The sequence below is a fragment of the Ascaphus truei genome, chromosome 18, assembly GCF_040206685.1.
Source record: "Ascaphus truei isolate aAscTru1 chromosome 18, aAscTru1.hap1, whole genome shotgun sequence".
Classification (NCBI taxonomy): Eukaryota; Metazoa; Chordata; class Amphibia; order Anura; family Ascaphidae; genus Ascaphus; species Ascaphus truei.
This window is the reverse complement of record NC_134500.1, coordinates 10803897-10826799: the sequence shown is the minus strand read 5'-3', so window position 1 is coordinate 10826799 and position 22903 is coordinate 10803897. Positions and strand designations below refer to the sequence as shown.

The 22903-nt window shown below is 45.9% G+C and overlaps 2 protein-coding genes across 2 annotated transcripts in view; one reads left to right on the top strand and one right to left on the bottom strand.

The window, feature by feature from the left end:
- The window catches only part of RPL37A (ribosomal protein L37a), a 359890-nt gene that overhangs the window by 83737 nt on the left and 253250 nt on the right, over positions 1 to 22903 (top strand). The gene's annotated exons all lie outside the window — the stretch shown is intronic.
- CATSPER2 (cation channel sperm associated 2) lies at positions 542 to 22790 on the bottom strand. Its single transcript, XM_075575498.1, has 14 exons — positions 22640 to 22790; positions 21441 to 21615; positions 20085 to 20235; positions 17309 to 17482; positions 16857 to 16925; positions 15291 to 15463; positions 11313 to 11468; positions 10226 to 10350; positions 7314 to 7492; positions 5260 to 5359; positions 3339 to 3377; positions 2383 to 2501; positions 1471 to 1632; positions 542 to 1002 (listed from the first exon to the last, which is right to left on the bottom strand). The coding sequence occupies exons 3-14, from the start codon at positions 20143 to 20145 to the stop codon at positions 956 to 958; spliced, it is 1404 nt and encodes a 467-aa protein (XP_075431613.1). The 5' UTR covers positions 20146 to 20235; positions 21441 to 21615; positions 22640 to 22790; the 3' UTR covers positions 542 to 955.

Sequence of the window (22903 nt, the reverse complement as noted above, 5' to 3'; positions counted from 1 at the left end):
GTGTGTGTTTCTGTTACCAATAAAGCTTTGAATAGATGTTTTGGTGATTTTTTTTTTTTTTTGTGGACATACCAATAAAACTTTGAATAGTTAACAAAGAACACACACCTTACAACGTCATTAGTGCGGTGCCGCTTGAGTAGCTGGGTCGCGTCTTTAGCATGGCGGTGCAGGTGGCCGGGGAACAAAAGCTATGTGATGTTTTGGGAGCCAAGCTCAGACCGCGTTATAAGCGGATCACGCTATAACGGGGTTGAGCGATTATTTATATAATCTATCTCCTGTAATTTATGATTATATATATATATATATATATATTTTATATATATATATAATGATCTCACTTGTGAGCACATTCACATGTCTCAGACTAGTCTGCAGCCCTGCTTCTCACCATTATCTCTTGGCATACAATGCTTCCACTGCAGCAAGGGATTCTGGGAAATGACAGGCAAATGAGCACGCATTGCCACCTTTTTTTGCTTCTTATCCATTAAAAAAAAATGAAATATATTTATCTATATCTTTGCAATCTTAATCTATAACCATGTCTTGCTTACAGTTGCTTGTTGCCTGTACTTCCCAATCACTCCTTCCTGATGATTCCTCAGCTCCGATTCAGTAGAAGAGCCTTTTATGTACATTCTGCTGGAGTTTAGTCCGCAGGCGGTTATGTAACACAACCATGAGATAATCGGTTCTCAACCCCCTTTTGTTGTCACAAGGGCCTGCAACGCCTTGACATACAGATGTAGCCAACGTTCTTGCTCATGGTTACATGTCCATGGCACGCCAGCTTTTCCTAGGTGGCACTGTTGCGACGAAGATGACAAAAATAACACACGGCACTAGGAGAGAGCTAGTTTATTGATGCCTCTGGCGTTCTCTCTCCCCTCCTGGAGGATTTGTCGGAAGCAACGAAGAGTCGCAAGTTTGTGCTAATGAATGGGAACGCTTACGTGGAACTCTCTTGCTGGTCATGGAGGTTTAGGAGCATTTGAGCTGTTGAGAGAGAGGGTTTTTTCAGCATAGGGAGGTGAGACATTTGCATCCCGTTGGCCTGTAGAATAAATTAACTCGCTCCATGGGAAGCGCGGGTCGAGCGCACGTTTGTTTTTTTTCCCCAACTTCACATTTTTATTGAATTTTTTCATATCAAATAAAACATTGCATATTTAGAACTTTCAGACGTGGAATAAAAAAATATTCTTAACAAAATTGTAACATGTTATCTGTTTGTAAACAAGCAAAAAAACAAGACGACAAAAAAAAAAGGGGGGGAGAAGGAGGGGGATAACAGGTGTGAGATCTCTGCTTCTGTTATTTTACTATTACTCCTATGGGAACTTTCTTCAATTCTTGTGTAGATGACTAACGTTCTTATTATTTTTCTATTTCTTCTTATATTTCTGGTTAGTCTTATTAAAAGGTGACCTATAGCTCATTCTTACTCATATTCTCACGTTTTACCTGCGTATTGCTGGAGCTTTTTCCGCTCGTCTAGATTGGACTGTAACTGCTCCATCAACTCAAAATATTTGAACAGGGAGTCTCTGGGCCACGTGGTCCTATCGTCCTCATACTGCTCCTTGAGAATCGGCAGGTTCTTGTGGACAAAGGTGTCCCAATCAACTGGGGAACAAAAGGCCAGGATGGAAACGAATGAAGCTGGAAGACTGACAGTGAACTAGTGAATTAATTCATATTTCGGTACATATTTAAGACTAAAGCAGGGATGGTCAACTCCAGTCTTCAAGGGCCACCAACAGGTCAGGTTTTCAGGATATCCCTGCTTCAGCACAAGTGGCTCAGTCGTCAGTTGGATGACCAGTTAAACACCCCCTCCCCCTTTAAAAACCAGTAATCCCGCTAACTTTACTGGTAAATATCTTGGGAACGAGGAGGTCCCTGGTACTAAAAATAGGGTGGTCCCACCCTGCTGGATCCCACCTGTTCCCATTATGTAAACAAAGGGGGCAGGGAATGCTGCTTTAACTTCACTGAAACTTTCTGCATCGCATAACGGCAACAAAGAACAGCTTTGCTGTGGCCTACAGTGGCCATGCCCCATCATTGCATAGATCAGGGGGGGCCAACTCCAGCCCTCCAGGGCCGTCAACTGGTCAGGTATTAGGGATATCCCCGCTTCAGCACAGGTGGCTCAATCTGTGGTTCAGTCTTCCACTGAGACACTGATTGAGCCACCTGTGCTGAAGCGGGGATATCCTTAAAACTTGACCAGTTGGTGGCCCCTGAGTACTGGCGTTGGCCGCTCTTGGCATAAATACTTCTATTGCATATCTTAAATCAGTATTTGAGGACTGTCAAAAAGATGATGTAGCTCACAGAATAAGTTGCATACACACACAATCTAACAATCACCTTCTGGCTCAATATTTTGCGACGACTGTGAGTCAGGATTTCTTATCTGTGGCCCGTAATCAGCTGTATTTGGATCCTGTTGCCCTGTAGGATACCCGTGTGTGGATCCCTCTCGGGCACTGAGAATGAACAAGAAAAATCTCTACTGTTCTAGCCTTACAGTGAGCCGATCGATAATACTCGCCCACAAGTGTTTTGGGGTTATCCGTAGTGAAACGTATGGCTCAAGTTCACTCCTAATCAGAGCGATGCGCTTCAAGTTCGTTTGTTTTTACTTGCAGCATAAGTAAGAATACCAGATTTTCTTTTACTAATTAGGCTGCCTTACTGCTGCAAAAATTAGTTCAATCTCTGTTAAAATAATAATAGACATTAAAAAAAGGTTATGGTGGATAAAAGAAGTGACAAAACTCCACCAGTGTACAGTAAATAAAAATACCACGTGGGGAGCACATTCACATGTCTCAGACAGGTCTGCAACCCTGCCTTTCCCCATGATCTCTTAGCATACAACTGCAGCCAGGGATTCTGGGTAATGACATGCAAATGAGCTCACGGTGTCATTACTTCTTAATCCATTTAAACAAGGGAACCCCCTATAAGCTTACGCCACCTGGGTTAAAGAAGTTAAAATAATTGGAACTGCCCAATGCATCTTTAATCCAGATATCTTCATACAAGTGTGTTGGAAGACCACCTGTAAAGGGAAGGAGAAGGGGGTGTGGGGGGAGGTGGGGGGATAAGCCACAAAACACAGTGGGACTTATATGACCCCCTGTTATTAGATAGAGTTAAGTTTGTTGCCCTGTTGATGTGCAAAGAAGGGATCCAACGCGTTTGGTGCTTAAAGGGCCTATTGCTTCTCTGGCCTTGGTCACTAAGTGGGGATAGGCGCGCTATGGGGGTGGTGTAATGCTGTACAAGCAAGTGAAAAACAAACTATAAAGCCCACTTGCCTTGTGGCTTCTTTGATGAGAGACACCTCACTCTGCCTCCTGAAAGATAAAAACACAGGTTTAGAGATTGAATGTGTCGCTGATTCCTCCCAACTCATTCTCAAGCAAGACCGGTCAAGTGGTCACTAGATTTAGTAGTCACCTAAAGGGTTTCTGTATGTACGCACGGTTCTGCGTGTGCTAATGTCAGCATATTACCTATACTCTGGTCTGATGTGTACTAAAGGGGTAATTCAACACGATCCCAAGCGGCCTTACGGGTTGTTGTTATTGAAGTCTATGGGAGTTTTTAGCCAATAACGACCAGAAAGGCTGCTTCAGCGTATATTGAATGACTCCTTAGCGCATGGGTGGCCAACGCCAGTCCTCAAGAGCTACCAACAGGTCAGGTTTCCAAGATATCCCTGCGTCAGCACAGGTGGCTCAATCGTCCCAGCTTCAGCACAGGTGGCTCAATCAGTGGCACAGTCGAGCCACCTGTGCTGAAGAAGTGATATCCTGAAAACCCGACCTGTTCGGGGGGGTGGGGGGGGCATTAGGACTGGAGTTGGCCGCCCCTGCCTTAAAGCATGATATAACCCTTAATGTGCAACCCGCAGTTGTTAAGCAGTTATAAAGCCAAGGTTTTCTTTTTTCCTAAAACTATTTGCGCCCAATAATCACTTTATTGGATTAGGTCCTTAAGATATAAAATAAATATAAAGAAACCAAGATCACGTTCTTTTTAGAATCTGTCACCACGTGACTGCTTGCACTTCATCAATGAACGCTTTGTTTTTGTTTTTTTGAACCTCTTTGTCTCTGTATTTGTGCATTCAGCTTCTCTGCCTTTGGGATTTCTCAGCCACAGGTGTGTGTGTCACTTGGGGCTCCTTATATACAACATGCCGCAGTGTCACACACGGCCTTATACACTGACATCTGGTGTTCACGTGAATCTGCCCAAGTGGGTCCCTGCCTTGATCTTTCATCCTTATTGTAAACGTTGGCCCAATGTGTTTTGGAACCCAATCACGCTGATATATAGTGCTGTTGGCTTTGAGTTCTGTTTTAGCAATGTACCTGGCAGTGTTCAGAAAGGGAAAGGCCTTCTCTGGCATAATAATTGACGAAAATGTGTTTAATAGCTTTGCAAATGTAGGCCTAAAGGACTCTGAAATCACAGCTGCATTCATTCTGAACCCCTTCTGTCTACATCTGCGTCGGCCCAAAGGCCGCCGTTCGCTGATATCTGTTGGTGTTAAAATTGCTGTATTTCAATCTGAAACTCTCCAGCCCTTTATCCCCTGCACCCAATTTTCCAACTCTAACTGTCCATGAAATGTCTGTGAATTGACTGTATAACCTCTGCTCATTTAATGTAACCATGTATTGTTGGAACTCTGTGCCCAGGACGTACTTGAAAACGAGAGGTAACTCTCAATGTATTACTTCCTGGTAAAATATTCTTATAAATAAATAATAAAAGAACAATCTACAGCTTTCACTGGAGGTTAGGTGGGTACTTGGAGCAAAATGAAGTAAAAACACAGCACAGGTCCCTGTAGCAAAGGTACAAGTATCAGGCTTGAGGTTTTATAGCACATTTGACTGAGCCACTGATTGAGCCGCCTGTGCTGAAGCAGGGATACCCTTAAAACTTGACCTGTTGGTGGCCCTGGGTGGCTGGAGTTGGCCACTCCAGAGCTAGGCCAATCTTTCATCCCTGCGAAGCAACGCGTTGTTTTGCGCATCTGGCACCGAAGGGGTTACTCCCGGGCGCGTTAACCTATTTTCGCAGCGCTGGTATTACCGGTTTGGCAGATCCGAGCTACTAAAACCAAAGGCTTCTCGGAATCTTCCTGCTGGCAAGTCACAGGTGTGTCATGAAAGGTAATGTGCGGGGGACCTTGGAGAGTGCAACGTGTACAAGGTCTCTTACCTGTTAAAGAGCTGCATTTTAAACAGGTTGGCTTTTCGCTGAGTTTCGATTTGCTTCACTTCACGGGCCAAGTTAGCCCGTAGAGCCTGGAAATTATTAACTGACAAAGAAAATCAAACAGACAGCACACACTGAGCAAGTTCTGTTCAACACTTGACCCAGTAACTAAGATAGTAGCAGCAGCAATATCAATGTTATTCTTGGCCAGGTATTTGAAGCTGCGAGCCCTCTTTAATAAAGGAAATCCAATCTCTCTTGTTAATTAGTCTTTGTAACATGGTCGTCATAAGTCACGGACGCATCATTTAATCAGATAGACAGCACTCTGGCAATTCCATGTGCCGTGAAGCAGTTTTAATAACAACTTTATTTGATATAGCATCTTTCTCCCAATGGGACTCAAAGCGCGTCACGATTACAGTATAGCGCGTGGTATGCAGCACATAGGAATTGTAAGGCTGCGGTCCCAGTGACGGCTACAGCGCACGCCTGGGCGTGCGCTGTGCGTATAAGCACCGCCCTTCAATGGGGCTGGGCCCAGTACTCACCATCCCGCTGAAGGTGCAGCCGCGCCGTACTGGCAGTTTTTTAAAAACTCAATGACATTGAGTTTAGAACTTGCGACGGAGGCGTGGCCACGCCCCCCCTGGCGGTTCACACAATAAGGGCGTACCGGCCGCGTGAGGTCATGGCCACGCCCCCGCAAAACCCCCCTCCCGTCGCAATCTCCCTCTCTCCCTGAAAGACCGCAGATCGCGGTTAGCACTGTGCACGCGCACTTCCCTCCCTCCCCCCCCCGCCGGGCGCGCGTGTCACAGTGATGATTGGGACCGCAGCCTTACAGACACAGTCCATGCACAGATGAGCTTACAATCTATGTTTTTGGTGCCTGAGGCACAGGGAGATAAAGTGACCTTGCCCAAGGTCACAAGGAGCCGACACTGGGAATGAAACCAGGATCCCCAGATCTGTATTCACTGAGCCGCTCCTTCTCTCTGTTTTCTTCTTGTTAAGGGAGACTATACTCCCATTCGTTTGATAAAGCTTCAAATATTCCCTGACACGCAGCACATGGCTTCACTGCTATTTTTTAATTCTCACAAGGTCTAAAAATACAGGCCGATATATCTGAGGTTCTAAAGCATATGAAAGAGAGGTAATTATCACTGCGGAAAGCTCTGGAAGAGGTCTTAGGCTGAGTCCCCGGTGGCCGCTGCAGCGCGCTAAGGCGGGCGTGCCACACACCAGAAAACAGCCCTCTATGGGGCAGGCACCAGTCGCCGTGTGTGCATGGGTGTGCAAAGCGTGATGACGCGACCGCTGGAGGGGAAGACAAGGATTTTTTCTTTCCCTGTAGCAACGCGATCACGTGGTTGACTAGCAACCAATGGTTGTGTAGATAGTGTAGACCGTTATGGCCGCACCCCCTGTCCATCCATCATGGCCGCGCGCCCGCCCCTTCATGGCCGCGCCCCCCGCACATCCCATTGCTACCCCTAGACCGCAGCTCGCGGCTTTTACCTCTGCACACACCGCCAGACGCTCTAACGCGCGTGCAGCCATGGCCACTGGGGACTCGGCCTCACAAGGAAACATGTTTTAATCTGAGGAGTTGGATCTGCGTTATGGCTCTCAAGTTAATACAGCCAAAGTGCGTAAGTATGACTGCTGTCACGTGGGTAATATTGCAATATCATCTTTCCTGCTGGAGGAACCTAAAATATATTGCAGAATAACATGATGCAGGTAACAACAACAGTATCCAATACAAAGCCTATATGACAGGTGTGGTCAACTCCCGTCATCAAGGGCCACCAACAGATAAGGTTTTAAGGATATCCCTGCTTCAGCACAGGTGGCTCAATCAGTGGCTCAGTCAGAATAACTGAGCCACCTGCGCGGAAGCAGGAATATTCCTAATACCTGGCCTGTTGGTGTCCCTTGAAGACTGGAGTTGGCCACCCCTGCTATGGGATATATATATATACACATACATACATACATACATAGGTATATCTCCAAATGTAACAGTAAGTGAATTACTCGAGACTCACCCATGATTCCTACAATGATGTTCTTGAAGATGAAAGTAGCAATCAAAAGCCAAACGATCACATAGAGTCCAGTAATGGTCCGATTGAGATCTGTAATTTTCCAGGTGTCCTGAAGTAGTGCATACCAGTGATCCGCTGTAAACATAATGAAGCTGGTGACCAGCGCATTGGGCATGTCGCTGTGGGAGGAAAATAAGAGCAAGGGTAACATGGGTGAATAGTTCCCTTTTCCGGGAGATGTCGCCTTACTAAATTATTATAACAAGAAAGTTTGGGCACTGCCTGGGTCATTTCATAATACCATGACACCCGCCCCTACAAGCGTTACTTTTTCTCCCACCGCTACTTGTCTTTCCCCGCCCAGCCAAGAGTAGAGATGATAAAAACCTAAGACTATAGAGGTCACACAGGACATATTGTTCAGCTCAAAGCGTTTGCAAATCATAGATCACTCGTTATGGCGTTACACTGGATTTCAGGGGGTCCCATACTCTACAAACTTAAATGTGGCATCCCTAACCCCAGTGAGGGTTTGATAAGGCTGATGAGAATTCTATGTATCCCAAAGGGCCGTGTTCCACTGAAAATCCCCATAAAGGTGTATGGGAATTTCTGCCTGAAAACATCCCGAACAGCCGCTTTGACAAATATCCATAAGGACCTTTGTTCTATACACTGAAGCCATCTTGACTGTGCTCGAGATCATGTTTAGCCTCATCCAAAAGCCAAATGGAATAGAGCTGGACTATTTTCTAGAACCAGGAGGCATCACATTAGGTAAAGTCCTCAGAGAAAGAAGCGAAGAAGGATGGGTCGCAGTGCTGCTCTTTTCTTCCATGTAGTAACAGAGGAAGGAGAGGGAGTAGGGGGTATGATCCCTTGTATTCGACCAACAAGTAGTTGATATGTTACAAGCTTCCGCAACCTCGCAGGGTCCTTCATCGGGTATGGCAGAAATACAGAAACACAATATTATATACAGTGTTTGCAGCGGGGGATTTGAAAATCCGCCGCACCATGGAACTTACATGTGGTGCCGCCCTCCTTCTCCATTCGAATCCCAGCGTCAAATGACGCCATGGACGTCACCAATGGCGCTGCGTTGCCATGGTAACGTGACGTTGTAACCAGATATCCCTCTTACATACACTGTATGTTATATTGTGTTTCTGTATTTCTGCCATACCCGATGAAGGACCCTGAGAGGTTGGAAAGCTTGTAACGTATCAGCAACTTGTTGGTCCAATAAAAGGCATCATACCCGCTACTCCCCTCCCTCCTCTGGTACTGCATAAGAGAAAGAAGGCAGAGTAGGAATGTGACATCAGTTACCCCTCCCTCCTATGAATGGATACCAACATTACACATTCATTGATTGACATTGGGTGGGAATGGTAGAGAAACAAGCTAAAGGAAAGCCGGTATGAATTAAGAGGAGGAAAAAAACACTGGTTATGTGCATGTTCAAAACCTAATGGTGCAGTTAGGGTTGCCAGGTGTCCAGCATTGAACCGGACTGTCCTGTATTTAGACACTGTCCATTAAAAAAATAGAGGTAATACCGGACATGTATGTGTCCGGTATTACCTCTCCGGACACAGTGACCTGACTGTCTTGGGGAAGGGGGTGGGGGATGTGGGCGCGGGATTTCCCCGAGCAGGGAGAGAGCAGGGCTGCTGCTAGAGGGCTGGGCAGCTTCCTCCATCCTGATTGGCTGCTGCTGGGTAATGCAGCAAATCAGAAGGAGGTGTCAGGAGGCTGAGGGTGTGGCCAAGGAGAGGAGGGAACAGCATGGGGCGGCTAGGTATGTGTCTGTGTACATGTGCCTGTGTGTACGTGTGTGCACCTTTCACCATTGCATACAGTATTTTTGGAGAAGCCACCTGACAGCACTAGGTTCAATAGGGGCAAGCAGGATTCAGATAGGTGGTTGACCTTACTTACACCTATTAGGGCCGAGGTGATAACCCGTCCGGGAGCACGTGGCAGAGCAAGAGGAGAGGAGGCAGAAGAAGACTGAATGGGGGACGTGCCTGACCATACGTACCCTTTTTATTGCAGGCTTCATGCTAATAATTATTGTTGGAAGCTGCTATGAAAAGGATAGATGAAACATGCATTGTCTTTTCTTATTATTTATTTTTTACTCACCAGCTGCAATTTCTCATGCTGATGTGGACTCATATCTGCACACTTCTTGGGAAATGATTTTGCTTGCACCTTACCAGTACCCAATACCAGTACCTTTTTCCTGCAGTGTTTTTTCCAACCCCCACTAATGTTAATTAGAAGCTATTCCTGGAAATGTGCCTTTAAATTTAAATAGTATTCAGCATTGTCTAAATTCTGGCCTCAGTGATTGGGAAATGTGTTAAAGCCGCAGTCCAAGCTGCCGTTTCTTTTCTTACATTTTATTTGTCTTCCCCTTTAATATGTGCACCAATACAATCCACACAGAAAGTAATTAGCAAAGTTCCTGATCGATCCGTTCTCTTGTGATTGATTAGCGAAGATTCAGCTCAGGGGTTCACTAAATGTCTGTCAGTGCAGCAGAAGAGGACCCAAGATGCAAAGTTCTGTGCGGAAGATCATGTGACCAGGCAGTCACTAGATACAATTGGTGCACTGCTAGACAGAGGGCACGGCTAAAAAAGAGGTGTGCCAGAGCCTGTTTCAGAAGAGGAAGGGGATGTGACAGGTAAATGTTTGCTATAGAAACAAAAAAGGCTTGTTACATTATAATACATAAAAAATGTAATTCAGAGTTGTTTAAAAAAATGTATTTTCTCATAGTACAGAACTGATTTATTAAAAAAAAACATACATGTAGGATATTGCTTGGTTTGCAACTTGAATAGCTGAAATCCGGTCTACTCACTTGAAACCAATAGCGGAACGTGTCCTCTGCTTACCTGAAGTACGTGTTGAATTGTAAATCTGTCCTGTCTGAACGGGTGTAAGTCTGAAAGATGCTAATTCCAGACACAGTAAATACATAAGTCAATATGAGTAGCATAAGTATGATGAAAGTCATGGCCTGAGGAAGAAAGCAGTAACACACATCATTAAAATGCTCTGCTACTTTCAAAATGATCATCAAATATATTGCACAACACAGATATAGCATGATATTATTCTGCAGCATAAATTATTATTATTTCAAGCTGTTATCAAAGAGACGCCGTGCAGGGATCCCAACAGTACACGTCATATGTAATACTCATGTTCACACATAAAAACATTCACATGTATTTCTACTCCCTTATATTCCGAAAATGTGTTGCAGGATTTTTATCCAACACACAGACACAGTATTATTTAGATTGAAAGCTCTTCGGGGCAGGGACTCCTGTTCCTATTGTTGCTTTCATGTCTGAAGCGCTTATTCCCATTGTGTTATATTGTTATGTCACGTGTATTACTGCTGTGAAGCGCTGTGTACCTGGATGGCGCTATATAATTAAAGATATACTGTACATACACATTATAAAAACTCCATTAAAAAAAAACCCAATTCATTTTATCACTCCTCCATCCTATAACTGCCTCCAACATGGCAATTTGGCATCTTACACCCCAGAACCATCATATATATCCAGATATTCAATAGAAAGATACAGTATTACCTCCGCAATCCATATTTTTAAACAATTGTTGTTGGCAACATCTACAATCCACAGACAGCTCACAAAGTATGCACTAGCGTCGTGTCAAAGCACATTCTGTGATATATAAACATATACATATATATATGTATGTATATAATATATATATATATACACACACACAGTAACTAGTCTTAATTCACATATTTTAAAATTTCATTTTTCATGGAAGAATGTTTTGCATTTTTTGACATATAAATCTCTCCTTATCCCTTTGTGCATACTGTATGTCTGTTTTGCAGTTGTGTCTCCATCGACATGCTGTGTGTCGCAGTGGTCAGGCAGTTGCGTCTCCAGCAGTATAATGCTATTTGGCTGCACATGGCTGCGTTACCTTAAATGACTTTCCTATGGCCAGTATAATGATCCTAAGTTGTCGAAATCTGGAAAATAGCTTTAAAGGGCGCAGGATCCGAAAAATGCGCAGAAATTGCATGGTCGAAGTGTTTTCCAACGCATACACGGATCTTGCGAGTTCGGGGACGATAGACTAAAAGTAAAAAAATATACATTTCCGTAATTAACATCAAATATAAACCCCACTTGTGAGCACATTCACGTCTCAGACACGTCTGCAACCTCACCCTTCCCTATCATCTCTTAGCACAGAGGTGCGCAATCTTTTGGCACTACGCCCCCCTGCCAGCACTGCCTCCGTGTTCGCGCCTCCCCTCTACCTTCCTACAGCGTCAAATGACGTGACCCCGTGGCGTCACCATAGCAACGCGTCGTCTGAGTCAAGGTAAGAGATACTTACAGAGGCCTCGCGAGGACCCCGGCATTTAATTTAAATGCCTTGGGGAAGACTGCGGGGGCCTCTGTAATCGCTGCCCCCTCCCCCCCCCCGTTTGCGCACCCCTGTCTTAGCATACAGTGTTTCCACTGCAGCCAGGGATTCTGGGTAATCACATGTAAATGAGCGCAGTTTTACCTTTTGCTTCTTATCCATAATAATCGTAAGTAACAGAATATAATACAACCTATATTGTTGTATATTGCAAAACTTTACTTTGCGGGCCCTCTCCCAGCACTGAAAGGCATCACACATTTTGTTTGTTTGTCCTAGATAAATAACAAGGGTATAGAAAGGCTATACCTTTTATTAGAGAATTCATACACCCTTTTAGGTATATATGTGGAAGAGGGTTCTTCACATGCAATAAGACAAACGAAAGGTAGAACATAAGAAAAGTGAAACAAATCCAAAATCGCTCACATTACAATTGAACTTCAGGATTGATGAGAGAATATTTGGGATTAGCTGATTTTTCTAGATCATCAGCCTCCAAGGTTTAGCGCAGGGGGCTTAACTCCAGTCCTCAAGCCCCAGAGGATGATTGAGCCCCCTGTGCTGAAGCACAGATATCCTGAAAACCTGACATGTTGGGGGGGAGGACTGGAGTTGAGCACGCCTGGGTACATCACTGACATCTGTTCTCTGTGCTGCCATGTGGACGGCACCTTTAAGATGCAAGAGCTTGGGAGGAGGAAACAAAGATTTGGAGTCCTGGTGGAGGAAGAGCCTCGGGGAGAAAGCTCGTTACATGTACAAATAATGATGTAACACCATCATGGGCATGTCTAGAGGTTTAGGTTAGAGGAGGCAACGTGACATTGTGTTCCCCTGTTGGTTGGGGCAGTGGTGCGCAAACCTGGGGGGCGCGGCGGTTACAGAGGTCTCGCACTCTCCCCCAAGGCATTTAAATGTAATGCCGGGGGGACCGCGCGAGGCCTCGCTAACTTCTCCTATCTTGTCTTCTGCGACGCGCTGCTATGGTAACCTGGCGTCAAATGCTGCCGTGGGGTCACGTGACCGCGTGGCGGCAATTGACGTCGGTGCAGGGCGATGGAGGGGGGGGGGGGTGCAGGCAGGGGAGGAGAGCAGGCAGGGGGGGGGGCGCAGGGGCAACCTAAATGTAACCTTTGAGAGGAACCAAAAGGCCAAGTTTCCAGGGTAAGTTGCATAGTAGATGAGGTGGAAAAAGATATTTCCATCGGGTTCCATCTATGTTAAAGTTGTCTTAGTGATAATTAGTGCAAATTAAAATATCACATGTGAGCACATTCACATTTCTCAGACAGATCTGCAATCCTGCCTTTCCCCATTATCACCCAGCACACAGTGCTTCCACTGCAGCAAGGGATTCTGGGAAAAGACATGCAAATAAGCACACAGTGCCACCTTTGGCTTCAAATCCATTTTAACACGGGCCCCATAAGCTTATGCTTGCCACATTACACAGCTTTTCAGCCCAGCTTGGGTTACAGAAGTGCAGAGCCAGTAAGCCTACTCACAGACAGTTGTCTCGACCTTTTGGGTCTCATCACTGCGAGGTTGGTTATACTGGCTTTGCAATTTGAAGCTGGGATAGGTTTGATACTCAGTGTGATAATTAGAGAAATCTTCCAAACCTGGCCCATGGGTTGGTCTCAAGGACTGGACCTGAGAGTCCTCCTGTAAGCTATTTCCCGGGATACTAATGAAAATATAAAACTACTTATGATTACGATTGAATTAGTACTAGCTATGCAGGTAGCACTTGGATAATTGGCACGACATATGCTGGAGTTAAAGTGATCTGTAAAACAGTTAGGGCCATACGCCAGCTGGGTATTTGTTTTGATAGACTGACGTGTATAATAGGAGTGCTCAACGCCAGTCCTCAGGCTCCCCTAACAGGCCAGGTTTTCAGGCTGTGGTGGATTTCCTATATAGGGTTGCCAGCTGTCCAGTATTGAACCGGGCAGTCCTTTATTTGGACACTCAGTCCAGTAGAAAATTAGAGGTAATACTGGACATGTGCTACCTCTCTGGGCATGTATGAATATACCGGTATTATGGCTCTGGACATAGTGACCTCACTGGCTTGGGGGCCGCGGGATTTCCCTGAGCAGGGAGAGAGCAGGGCTGTTGCTAAGGGGGCTGGGAAGCTTCTTAGATCCTAATTGGCTGCTGTTGGGTAATGCAGCCTATCAGCACGAGGTGTCAGGAGCCTGCGGATGAGGCCAATGAGAGGAGGAAACAGCAAGGAGCGGATAGCTGTGACAGGAGTGTGTGTGTGTGTCTCGAGCGTGTCACACCGGTGTACCATTGTGTCCATTATTTTTGGAGAAGCAATCTGGCAACCCTATATAAGGCCCAGGCCTAAGGCGGCAGAATTTGGGGGCGGCATGCGCAATCGGCAAATGCTGATCGCACATGCACACGAGCGGCTGGCAAACGCCGATCACCCATGCGGGGCAACACCATTGCCATGGCAACGGAATGGTGCCGCGCTGAAGGATGAGGGCGGCACCAGGTAGGTGCCAAAGGGCGGCATTTTTTTAAAATCCGCCACTGTTGATATCCCAGCTTCAGCACAGGTGGCTCAAAGACTGAGCCTCTGATTGAGCCGCCTGTGCTGAAGCAGGGATTTATTGAGCCACCTGTGCAGAAGCAGATATATCCTGAACACCTGACCTGTTGGTGGGGGGGGGGGGAGCTTGAGGACTGGAGTTGAGCACCCCTGATGTATAACATCCATGTTAACCCTAGTCTAAATGCCAGGGAAAATGCATACTGGTCAAGAACTGGCTACAGTACAGTACACCTCCCTATGTATCAGGGCGACGGATCCTTAAAGCAGCAATCTCCTACAGAAGCTTATATGAGCTTAACTAATATAATGTTAAGTATCTTGCTCCCTGAGCCTGTTCTTTTGTATATTTTTTTTGTAGTGTTGACGACTATGCTTTCTCGTTTCTGATGTTACCGTGGTAATTAGACGTCACTCATTTTAATATCCCGGGCACTTAACATTTCAAACGCTCAAATCTCCTGAACGGAGCATTCGATTTTACAAACAAAAACAGCATTACAAAAAAGGCAGGAAGAGATATCTTAAAGCAGGAGTGGCCAACTCTAGTCCTCAAGGGCCAATAACAGGAAAGGTTTTAAGGATGTCCCTGCTTCAGCATAGGTAGCTCAATCAGTGGCTCAGGCCTCAAGGGCCACCAACAGATCAGGCTTTCAGGATATCCCTGCTTCAGCACAGGTGGTTGCCAGTCCCTACTTCACTACAGGTGGCTCAATCAGTCCCTGCTTCAGCACAGGTGGCTCAATCTTTGACTGAGCCACTGATTGAGCAACCTGTGCTGAAGCAGGGATATCCTTAAAACCTGACCTGTTCGTGGCCCTTGAGGACTGGAGTTGGCCACCCCTGTCTTAAAGTAAGTTAAAAGCAAGACAATTAGCGCCGGCTGCCGCTTTAATTTACTGAAAACGTGGCACATTTCTACATTCTCCCTGTAAAGCAGGCGTGGATTGTCTCACCAAGGCAGTGATGAAAAAGTCAAACACATTCCAGCTATTTTTCCAGAACCCAGAAATATTATCTATCATCTTCAGCACAATCTCCAAGATGAAGACGATCACAGCAAACCATCTTTCCACCGCCAAAGCCGTTTTCAGAGACGCAAAGTCCGAGCTCATGTTGTCCCTAAGTTCTGTGGAGCGCAAACACAGGGGGAGATGTTGTTACATCTTTTGAATGCCAAAGAAGAACTCGCAGTGCATCGGGTCTGAGGCGTGGCGCGGACAATCTTTCTTTGTTCTGCGTCCTCGAATAAATGCTGATATGTGATCGCTCTGCGCTGCTGAATTCTGCTGCATGCATTGGAGCAGATCATGGCATACAAAGGGGATACAGGGACTTCTCAGCTTTATACTCTGTGGCGGGGGGTGGCCAACTCCAGTCCTCAAGGGCCACCAACAGGTCAGGTTTTCAGGATATCCCTGCTTCGGCACAGGTGTTTCGGCACTGATTGAGCCACCTGTGCTGAAGCAAGGACCAATTGAGCCACCTGTGCTGAAGCAGGGATATCCTGAAAACCTGACCTGTTGGTGGCCCTTGAGGACTGGAGTTGGCCACCCCTGCCCGGTTGGTTTGATGTAAACTTGTACAATTCTGTGCACAGGTACCGCATCCTTCCTGGAACCAGAATAAAGTAAGGACAGTGGCAAGTTCCAGAAGTTAAATTAACTGATTGACACCTTTTTGTTTGTTTTTTATCAGACCATGTATTTTTTAAACATAGCCTTAAGGGCCAGCAAAGCTTAAAAAAAAGGAGTACATCTGACCCTAATTCCTTAAAACATGACACGGACATTCTTCTTTGCTTTCTTCTGGGTCAGGGGTGGCCAACTTGGTCAGTCCTCAAGGGCTAGCAACAGGTCAGGTTTCAGGATATCCCTGCGTCAGCACATGTGGCTCAATCAGGGTTTCAGTCGAAGATTGAGCCACCTGTGCTGAAGTGGGGATATCCTAAAAGCCTGACCTGTGTGTAGCTCTTGAGGACTGGAGTTGGCCGCCCCTGTTCTAGGTGGAATAGCACATTTAAGCGAGTGGTACCTGGATAATTACAGGTGATAAAATGATGCAACTGCATGCAAACTGTGTCTGCCATATGGTCACCCCTTTTCCAATTTCTATGTGTTGAATTTAAGTGCAAACCCCTTCCACCCCACCCTAAAAAAAAAACTGCAGCTCTCGCCTCAGACTAGGTCCCCAGTGGCTTCTGCGGCGCACGCCACACACAAGGCACAGCCCTCTATGGGGCAGGCCCCAGTCGGCGTGTGCGTGCGCGCACAAGCCGCGATGCGCGACCGCCTTGGCCAAAAGACAAGATTTTTGTCTTTTGGCGCGGCGGCCCAGCATTGGCCACGTCACGGCGGCAGTTCAGCCAATGAGGGCGAACCAGCCGCGTGACATCATGGCCACGCCCAAGCCCCGTCGCAAGCTTTTCTTCCCCCCCCCTGCAGCTCCAGCACAGACCACAGATCGCGGCTTGCACCCATGCAGCACGTGTGCAGGAGCCGACACTGAGGCCGTAGCCTTACCTGCTTCAATCAGGAGTCCGATGGCGTTGACGAAGATAAGTGTAACCAAAAACGTATGGAAAATGGAAGCTGTTTTTTTGCTGTTAAGACAATAATGAGAATCATTTTCTTCGGTGGCCCCAAAAAAATGTTGCAAATGAACAAATATTTGTCAGCGAAACAGGAATCTGTTCACTTCAAGTGCCATTAACTTTGTTTATTTGCAGGAGAAAACAGTCCTTTTAAACATGGCATAAGAATGTTAATTAGAGAACATCTTTATATGTTTTATTCCATACTTGTAGTACAGATCGCACTTATCTTTTTTTTAAATAACAAAATGAGTGGCATGCTGTTATACAGGGGTGCCAGGTGGCTTCTCCAAAAATACTGGACACAATGGTGGCCACCGGTGCTGAAGCAGGGATATCCTGCCCTAGGTCGTGGCGAGACGTTGACGCATTAAAGGATACTTCGAAGCACCCAGTGGGCCCACATTGCAAGTGGGGGCCAGCTGCTGCATCGCACCTTGATTCGATTCAGGCGGTGGTCTTCTTCTGTGATTTGGATGTTCCTTTTTGGGGCAATGTTGAAGCGTACGAGCTGATGAGGCTCTGTTAGAATAAGCCTTTTTACAGTCGCCTCGTCTGCAAAATAAGAAACATGAAGAGAAAACGGAGGCCTGTTTACGTTTGCCTAGCTCCAAGTGTCTCTGCTCTGCAACATGCTCAATAGTTCTCATACCAGATATACACCACTGCTGGTTTCGGTAAAGCAGGGCTCTTTACCTAGCGGCCCGCAGGCCAAAGGTGGCCCACAGAGGATGTTAATGTGGCCCTTAGGACGCGCTTGTAGTGCCGGCGACACAACGTCGCCCGAAAACAAATGCATTGTCGCCACCGTGTGCGCTTATAGTAAGCGCGACGGCGCGACGCGATATTTGGAAGCCGGGAATATTTGATTTTTCAAGGGCTGTCGCCTCATGTGACAGCCCCTGAACCAATCAATGGCCAATACAACTTTCGCTAGCGGCGACGGGTGACGTCACGCGTCTCGGTCTCGGTCACTATACACGCAGCCTTAGACTCTCTACTCTTGCTAATTTCATACTAGTTGCTCGGGCAGCTAAATTAACCCTTTGGGTGCCCTTGAGATGTAGCTACTATATCATGACATCTGACACTCCAGGTGCCCCCATGATGTAATAGCTACGTCATAATGTTCCTGCTAGTTTTCTAGAGCAGATCGCGCTCCTGAGTGCAGAACACGCTCTATAATGAAGCGTGTCGTCCTTGTGTCAGAGCAATCACGTGCTCGTGAGCGCCAGCACTTAAAGGGTTTACGTTTCTTTCACACTGCCACTGGCTTGTAAGTTAAGGTCATGTCAATATACATGGTATGGATGTGATACATCCCTGCAAAACGTTGCAATATATTAATTGTAAGGTCTCTAAATGTATCTAAACTGACATTATGATAAGGTTGTGGCCCCTCTACTCATAAATGTTTTCTGATCTTGCTCCTTTGGAGAACTTGGTGAAGAGCCCCGCAATAAAGCATTCAACTTGCAAGGTTGTCCTACTTAACCAATTCATCCCCATGACATACATATATACATATATATATATACTAAACTACCAATACAATTTGTGTTAAAAAAATATATATATATATATATATTTTTTTTTTTAACACAAATTGTATTGGTAGTTTACTTACATCAGTTTCGGGGGCGGGGTACAGAGAGGAAAGGAGGTACAGATAAGAAAGGGTACAGAAAAGAAAGAGGGTGTACAGAAAATAAAGGGGGGTACAGTAAGGAAAGGGGGTTCAGAAAGAAAAGGGTAGTACAGAAAGGAAAGGGAGGTACAGTAAGGAAAGGGGGTGTACAGAAAAGAAAGTGGGGTACAGTAAGGAAAGGGGGTGTATAGAAAGGAAAGTGGGGTACAGTAAGGAAAGGGGGTGTATAGAAAGGAAAGGGGGGTACAGTAAGGAAAGGGGGTGTACAGAAAAGAAAGTGGGGTACAGTAAGGAAAGGGGGTGTATAGAAAGGAAAGGGGGTACAGTAAGGAAAGGGGGTACAGAAAAGAAAGGAGGGGGATAGAGGGTTTTGGCAGCAGTACAGCGGTGTAGTGGCAGAGTACAGTGGTTAGAGATCAGCAACACAAGCAATGACATAGTGTTAGATACAGAGCCCTGGGTCCTCTCCAGAAGTCCATCCGAGGCTTATTATCTGTGTGAGCCAAACCCATTAGATCGGTATGGCGGTAATGGAAGAGGAGGAAGCAGGGGTACCCCTTACGGTGTTATAAATGAACCAGAGGTTGCCAGGTTCTTTGGAATTTGGGGAAAGAGTCTCTAAGGATACTCATTAGCCTCTCCATTTGTAGGTTAAACCCGAACTTGTTTTTCCTTCCTGTAAGTGTGAGACGTCCGGGTTTCATCCAGCGGGCAGCTATGGCACACCTGGTTGTCGTCATTATATTCTGGATTAGTTTATTAAAATGTTTATCTAGCTCCTGTTTAATATGAAGGACCAAGGATCCATCTGCCAGACGAAACCCATGACACCGTGGGCCAGCTGGTGTATTTTGGCCCATAACACCGATATTCTTGGGAAGGTCTAGCACATGGGGAGGAAATCTGCTCTCTGTCCGCAGCCCTCAGGCACATGGGAGAAGACCCTGGGCACATTCTCTAGACCCGCACCGGGGTTAAATACCACCCGTACCGCAGCTTATTTGAATTTTCTTTGGTGGTTGCACAGATGGATGTTTTGGAAGCAACCTCGAAAATATCCTCTGGGTCAAGGACCCTACCCAGATCTACCTCCCACTTAGTGATAAACCCTCTGATCTCCCTGGATGGGGGTGTGGGGTGGGAAACAAGAAAAGCGAGGAGTAAGACAGGGAGACAATCTTAGTTTGATCCGGTGAGTTCCTACAGACTTAAAATATTGTGAAAGATGGGTCTGAATTGGATTTCTGTAAGAATCCCTTTAACTGGAGATAGCGGAATCAATATATATATTTTTAATGTTTGATGCACTGTTCGTTGTGTTCACACAAGGTGATCTAATGGGAAACCAAATATTGCACTGTGTTGGGAAAATCTCAAATGAGAGCTTATAAAGGAATACCAAAGAGTAATTAAATGGAACTGCACCAGTAAAACAGTGGGTTCCATGGTGTCTCTATGTAATTGCAGCATGTAATCCATAAAACAGATCATTTATTCAGGAAGTGTTACCAAATAACTCCTTGATGTTATGCCTCGGAATGACATTGCTAACGCCACGCAGATGGTCCATCAAATAGAAATGTTGTATCAGCTTTGAACGAATTGCTTCGGCTCTTGGAAGAAGTTTAAGAAACTCTATGTTATCGAACTCGGAACTTCCCTGGAAAAAGAGAAAAGTTGTCTTAAAAAAATAATAGGAAAGGCTTTGCTTAATTTCCGTGCATGCATGATGGTGCTAGTGAAAACAATTCATTCATTCGCAACAATTCCTTTCAACAAAAGAAACAACCAACAATATGAACTAATAAAATGGTGTTCATATCTTACTGGGGAAACCATAGCTTCTTATTACAAACTATTCGCTTCTTACAAAGAGCAATTTTTTTCTACACTGTCTCCAAACGATTCCAGGATCTGTGTAGAGCTCTGATGATGTCACATTCTGTGTATGTGACATCACACTGATGAAAGAACTGATTATTTTATTTCCCTTTGCTGATACCTGGCAACTAGGGTTCCCCAAAAATACTGGACAGAATGGTGAAAAATGCAGCGCGCTCGAAAGGTTGGTGGGGAGGTATGTTATTTATAAATTCTCAGGCCGTTACGTAATTTTTTCTAAATTTCACTCCACGTAAGCACCAATTTGCACCGTTTCAAATTCTATTTCATAAATTTTTTTTTTTACGAAATAGAATATGGAATAGTGCAAACTCGTGCATATGTGGAGTGAAATTTAGAAAAAAAATGACATAAAGGTCAGATAATTTATAAATAACATACCTGCAGTCATACATGGCGAGCTATACTGATCTTAATGCTTCTCTCCCACTACTTCCAAGATTGTTGCAACCCCCCCTCATGCTCTCACCCCCCTCCTCATCCTCTCACCCCCCTCATCCTCCTCTCACACCACCACCACTACCGTCCTCATCATCATCTCATTTCTCCCATCATCATCTCATCCCAGATCATCATCTCATCCCCCCATCATCATCTCATTCCCCCATCATCATATCATTCTCCCCCCCATCATCATCTCATCTCCCCCACCCATCATCATCATCTCATTCTCCCCCCCCATCATCATCTCATCTCCCCCACCCATCATCATCATCTCATTTCCTACTCCCATCATCATGTCATTCCCCCCATCATCTCCATCTCATTTCCCCCCCATCATTTAATTCCCCCCATCATCATCATCTTATTCCCCCTATCATGATCATCTCATTTCCCCCCATCATCATCATAATCTAATTCCCCCCCATCATCATCATCTCATTCCCCCCCCCCATAATCATCATCTCATATCCCCTCCCCCCCCAATATCATCTCCTAAACCCAAATTGTGTTTCTTCTTACCTTATCTCCTGGCAGACAGCACCGGAATCTGTCCCTGCAGGAGTCTCTGGCGCCACCGTTCTCTGATTGGTCAAACTCTCCTCAGCTTAGCACTCATCTCCTCATTGCTCCAGGCCACCGTCCACGGCCCCCGCCGCATTAACCGCCGCACTAGCCCTAGCCCTTGCGGTGCAGTCTAGACAGTAGTAATGAGGTGGTATTATCTCGATTTTTATACCGGACACACTGCACAATTACCTACCTGTCCGGTTCAAAACCGGACATCTGGCAACCCTACTGGCAACAGAAGATTTATAGGTTGATCATATTACATTATGCATAATTATCAGGGTTTAGGATTGCCAGGTGGCTTCTCCAAAAATAGAGGACACAATGGTTGAAAGGTGTGAGTGCTCGAGACAGACATGCACACCCCTCTGTTCCATGTTGTTTCCTCCTCTCCTTGGCCCCACCCCCAGGATCCTGACACCTCAACCTGATTGGCTGCATGACCTTGCAGCAGCCCATCAGGATGGAGGAAGCTGCCCAGCCATCGAGCAACAGCCCGGCTCTCTCCCTGCTCAGGGAAATCCCGCAGCCACCCAAACAGGTCAGGTCACTATGTCCAGAGAAGTAATACCGGGCACATACATGTCCAGAGAGATAATAGCAGACACATACACGCCCAGAGAGGTAATAGCGGACACATACATGCCCAGAGAGGTAATACAGGACACATACACGCCCAGAGAGGTAATACCGGACACATACACGCCCAGAGAGGTAATACCGGACACATATACGTCCAGAGAGGTAATACCGGACACATATACGCCCAGAGAGGTAATACCGGACACGTACATGCCCAGAGAGGTAATACCGGACACATATTTTATTTATAAAATATTTTTACCAGAAAGTAATACATTGAGAGTTACCTCTCGTTTTCAAGTATGTCCTGGGTACATATACGCCCAGAGAGGTAATACCGGTATACACATACACGCCCAGAGAGGTAATACCGGTATACACATACACGCCCAGAGAGGTAATACCGGTATACACATACACACCCAGAGAGGTAATACTGAACACAAACATGTCCAGTATTACCTCAAATTTTTTACTGGACAGTGACAAAATGCAGGACAGCCCATACAGCACACCTGACAACCCTCATACAGATATAGACTGCCCCACATCATGGTTCTGAGACATACATGAGTGCACATTTCTAGTTGGGGTTTGTCTTCCCCCCTCTCTTCTGTAGTAAATGCCATTCCTGCCAGGCAAAAATAAAACCGGAGTTTTAATTGGGGGCTAGAGAATTAGGCCCGGAATGTCATAATCCCCATGGCAACCGTATCCCTGGTCACGTGACACTCGCGTCGCCAGCTGATTGGCCCACGGGGGTCCCTCGGCGGTTCCCGCCTCTCCTCCCCAGGGCCCGCCCCTATTTCACACTCTCCTCGTGACGTGAGGGG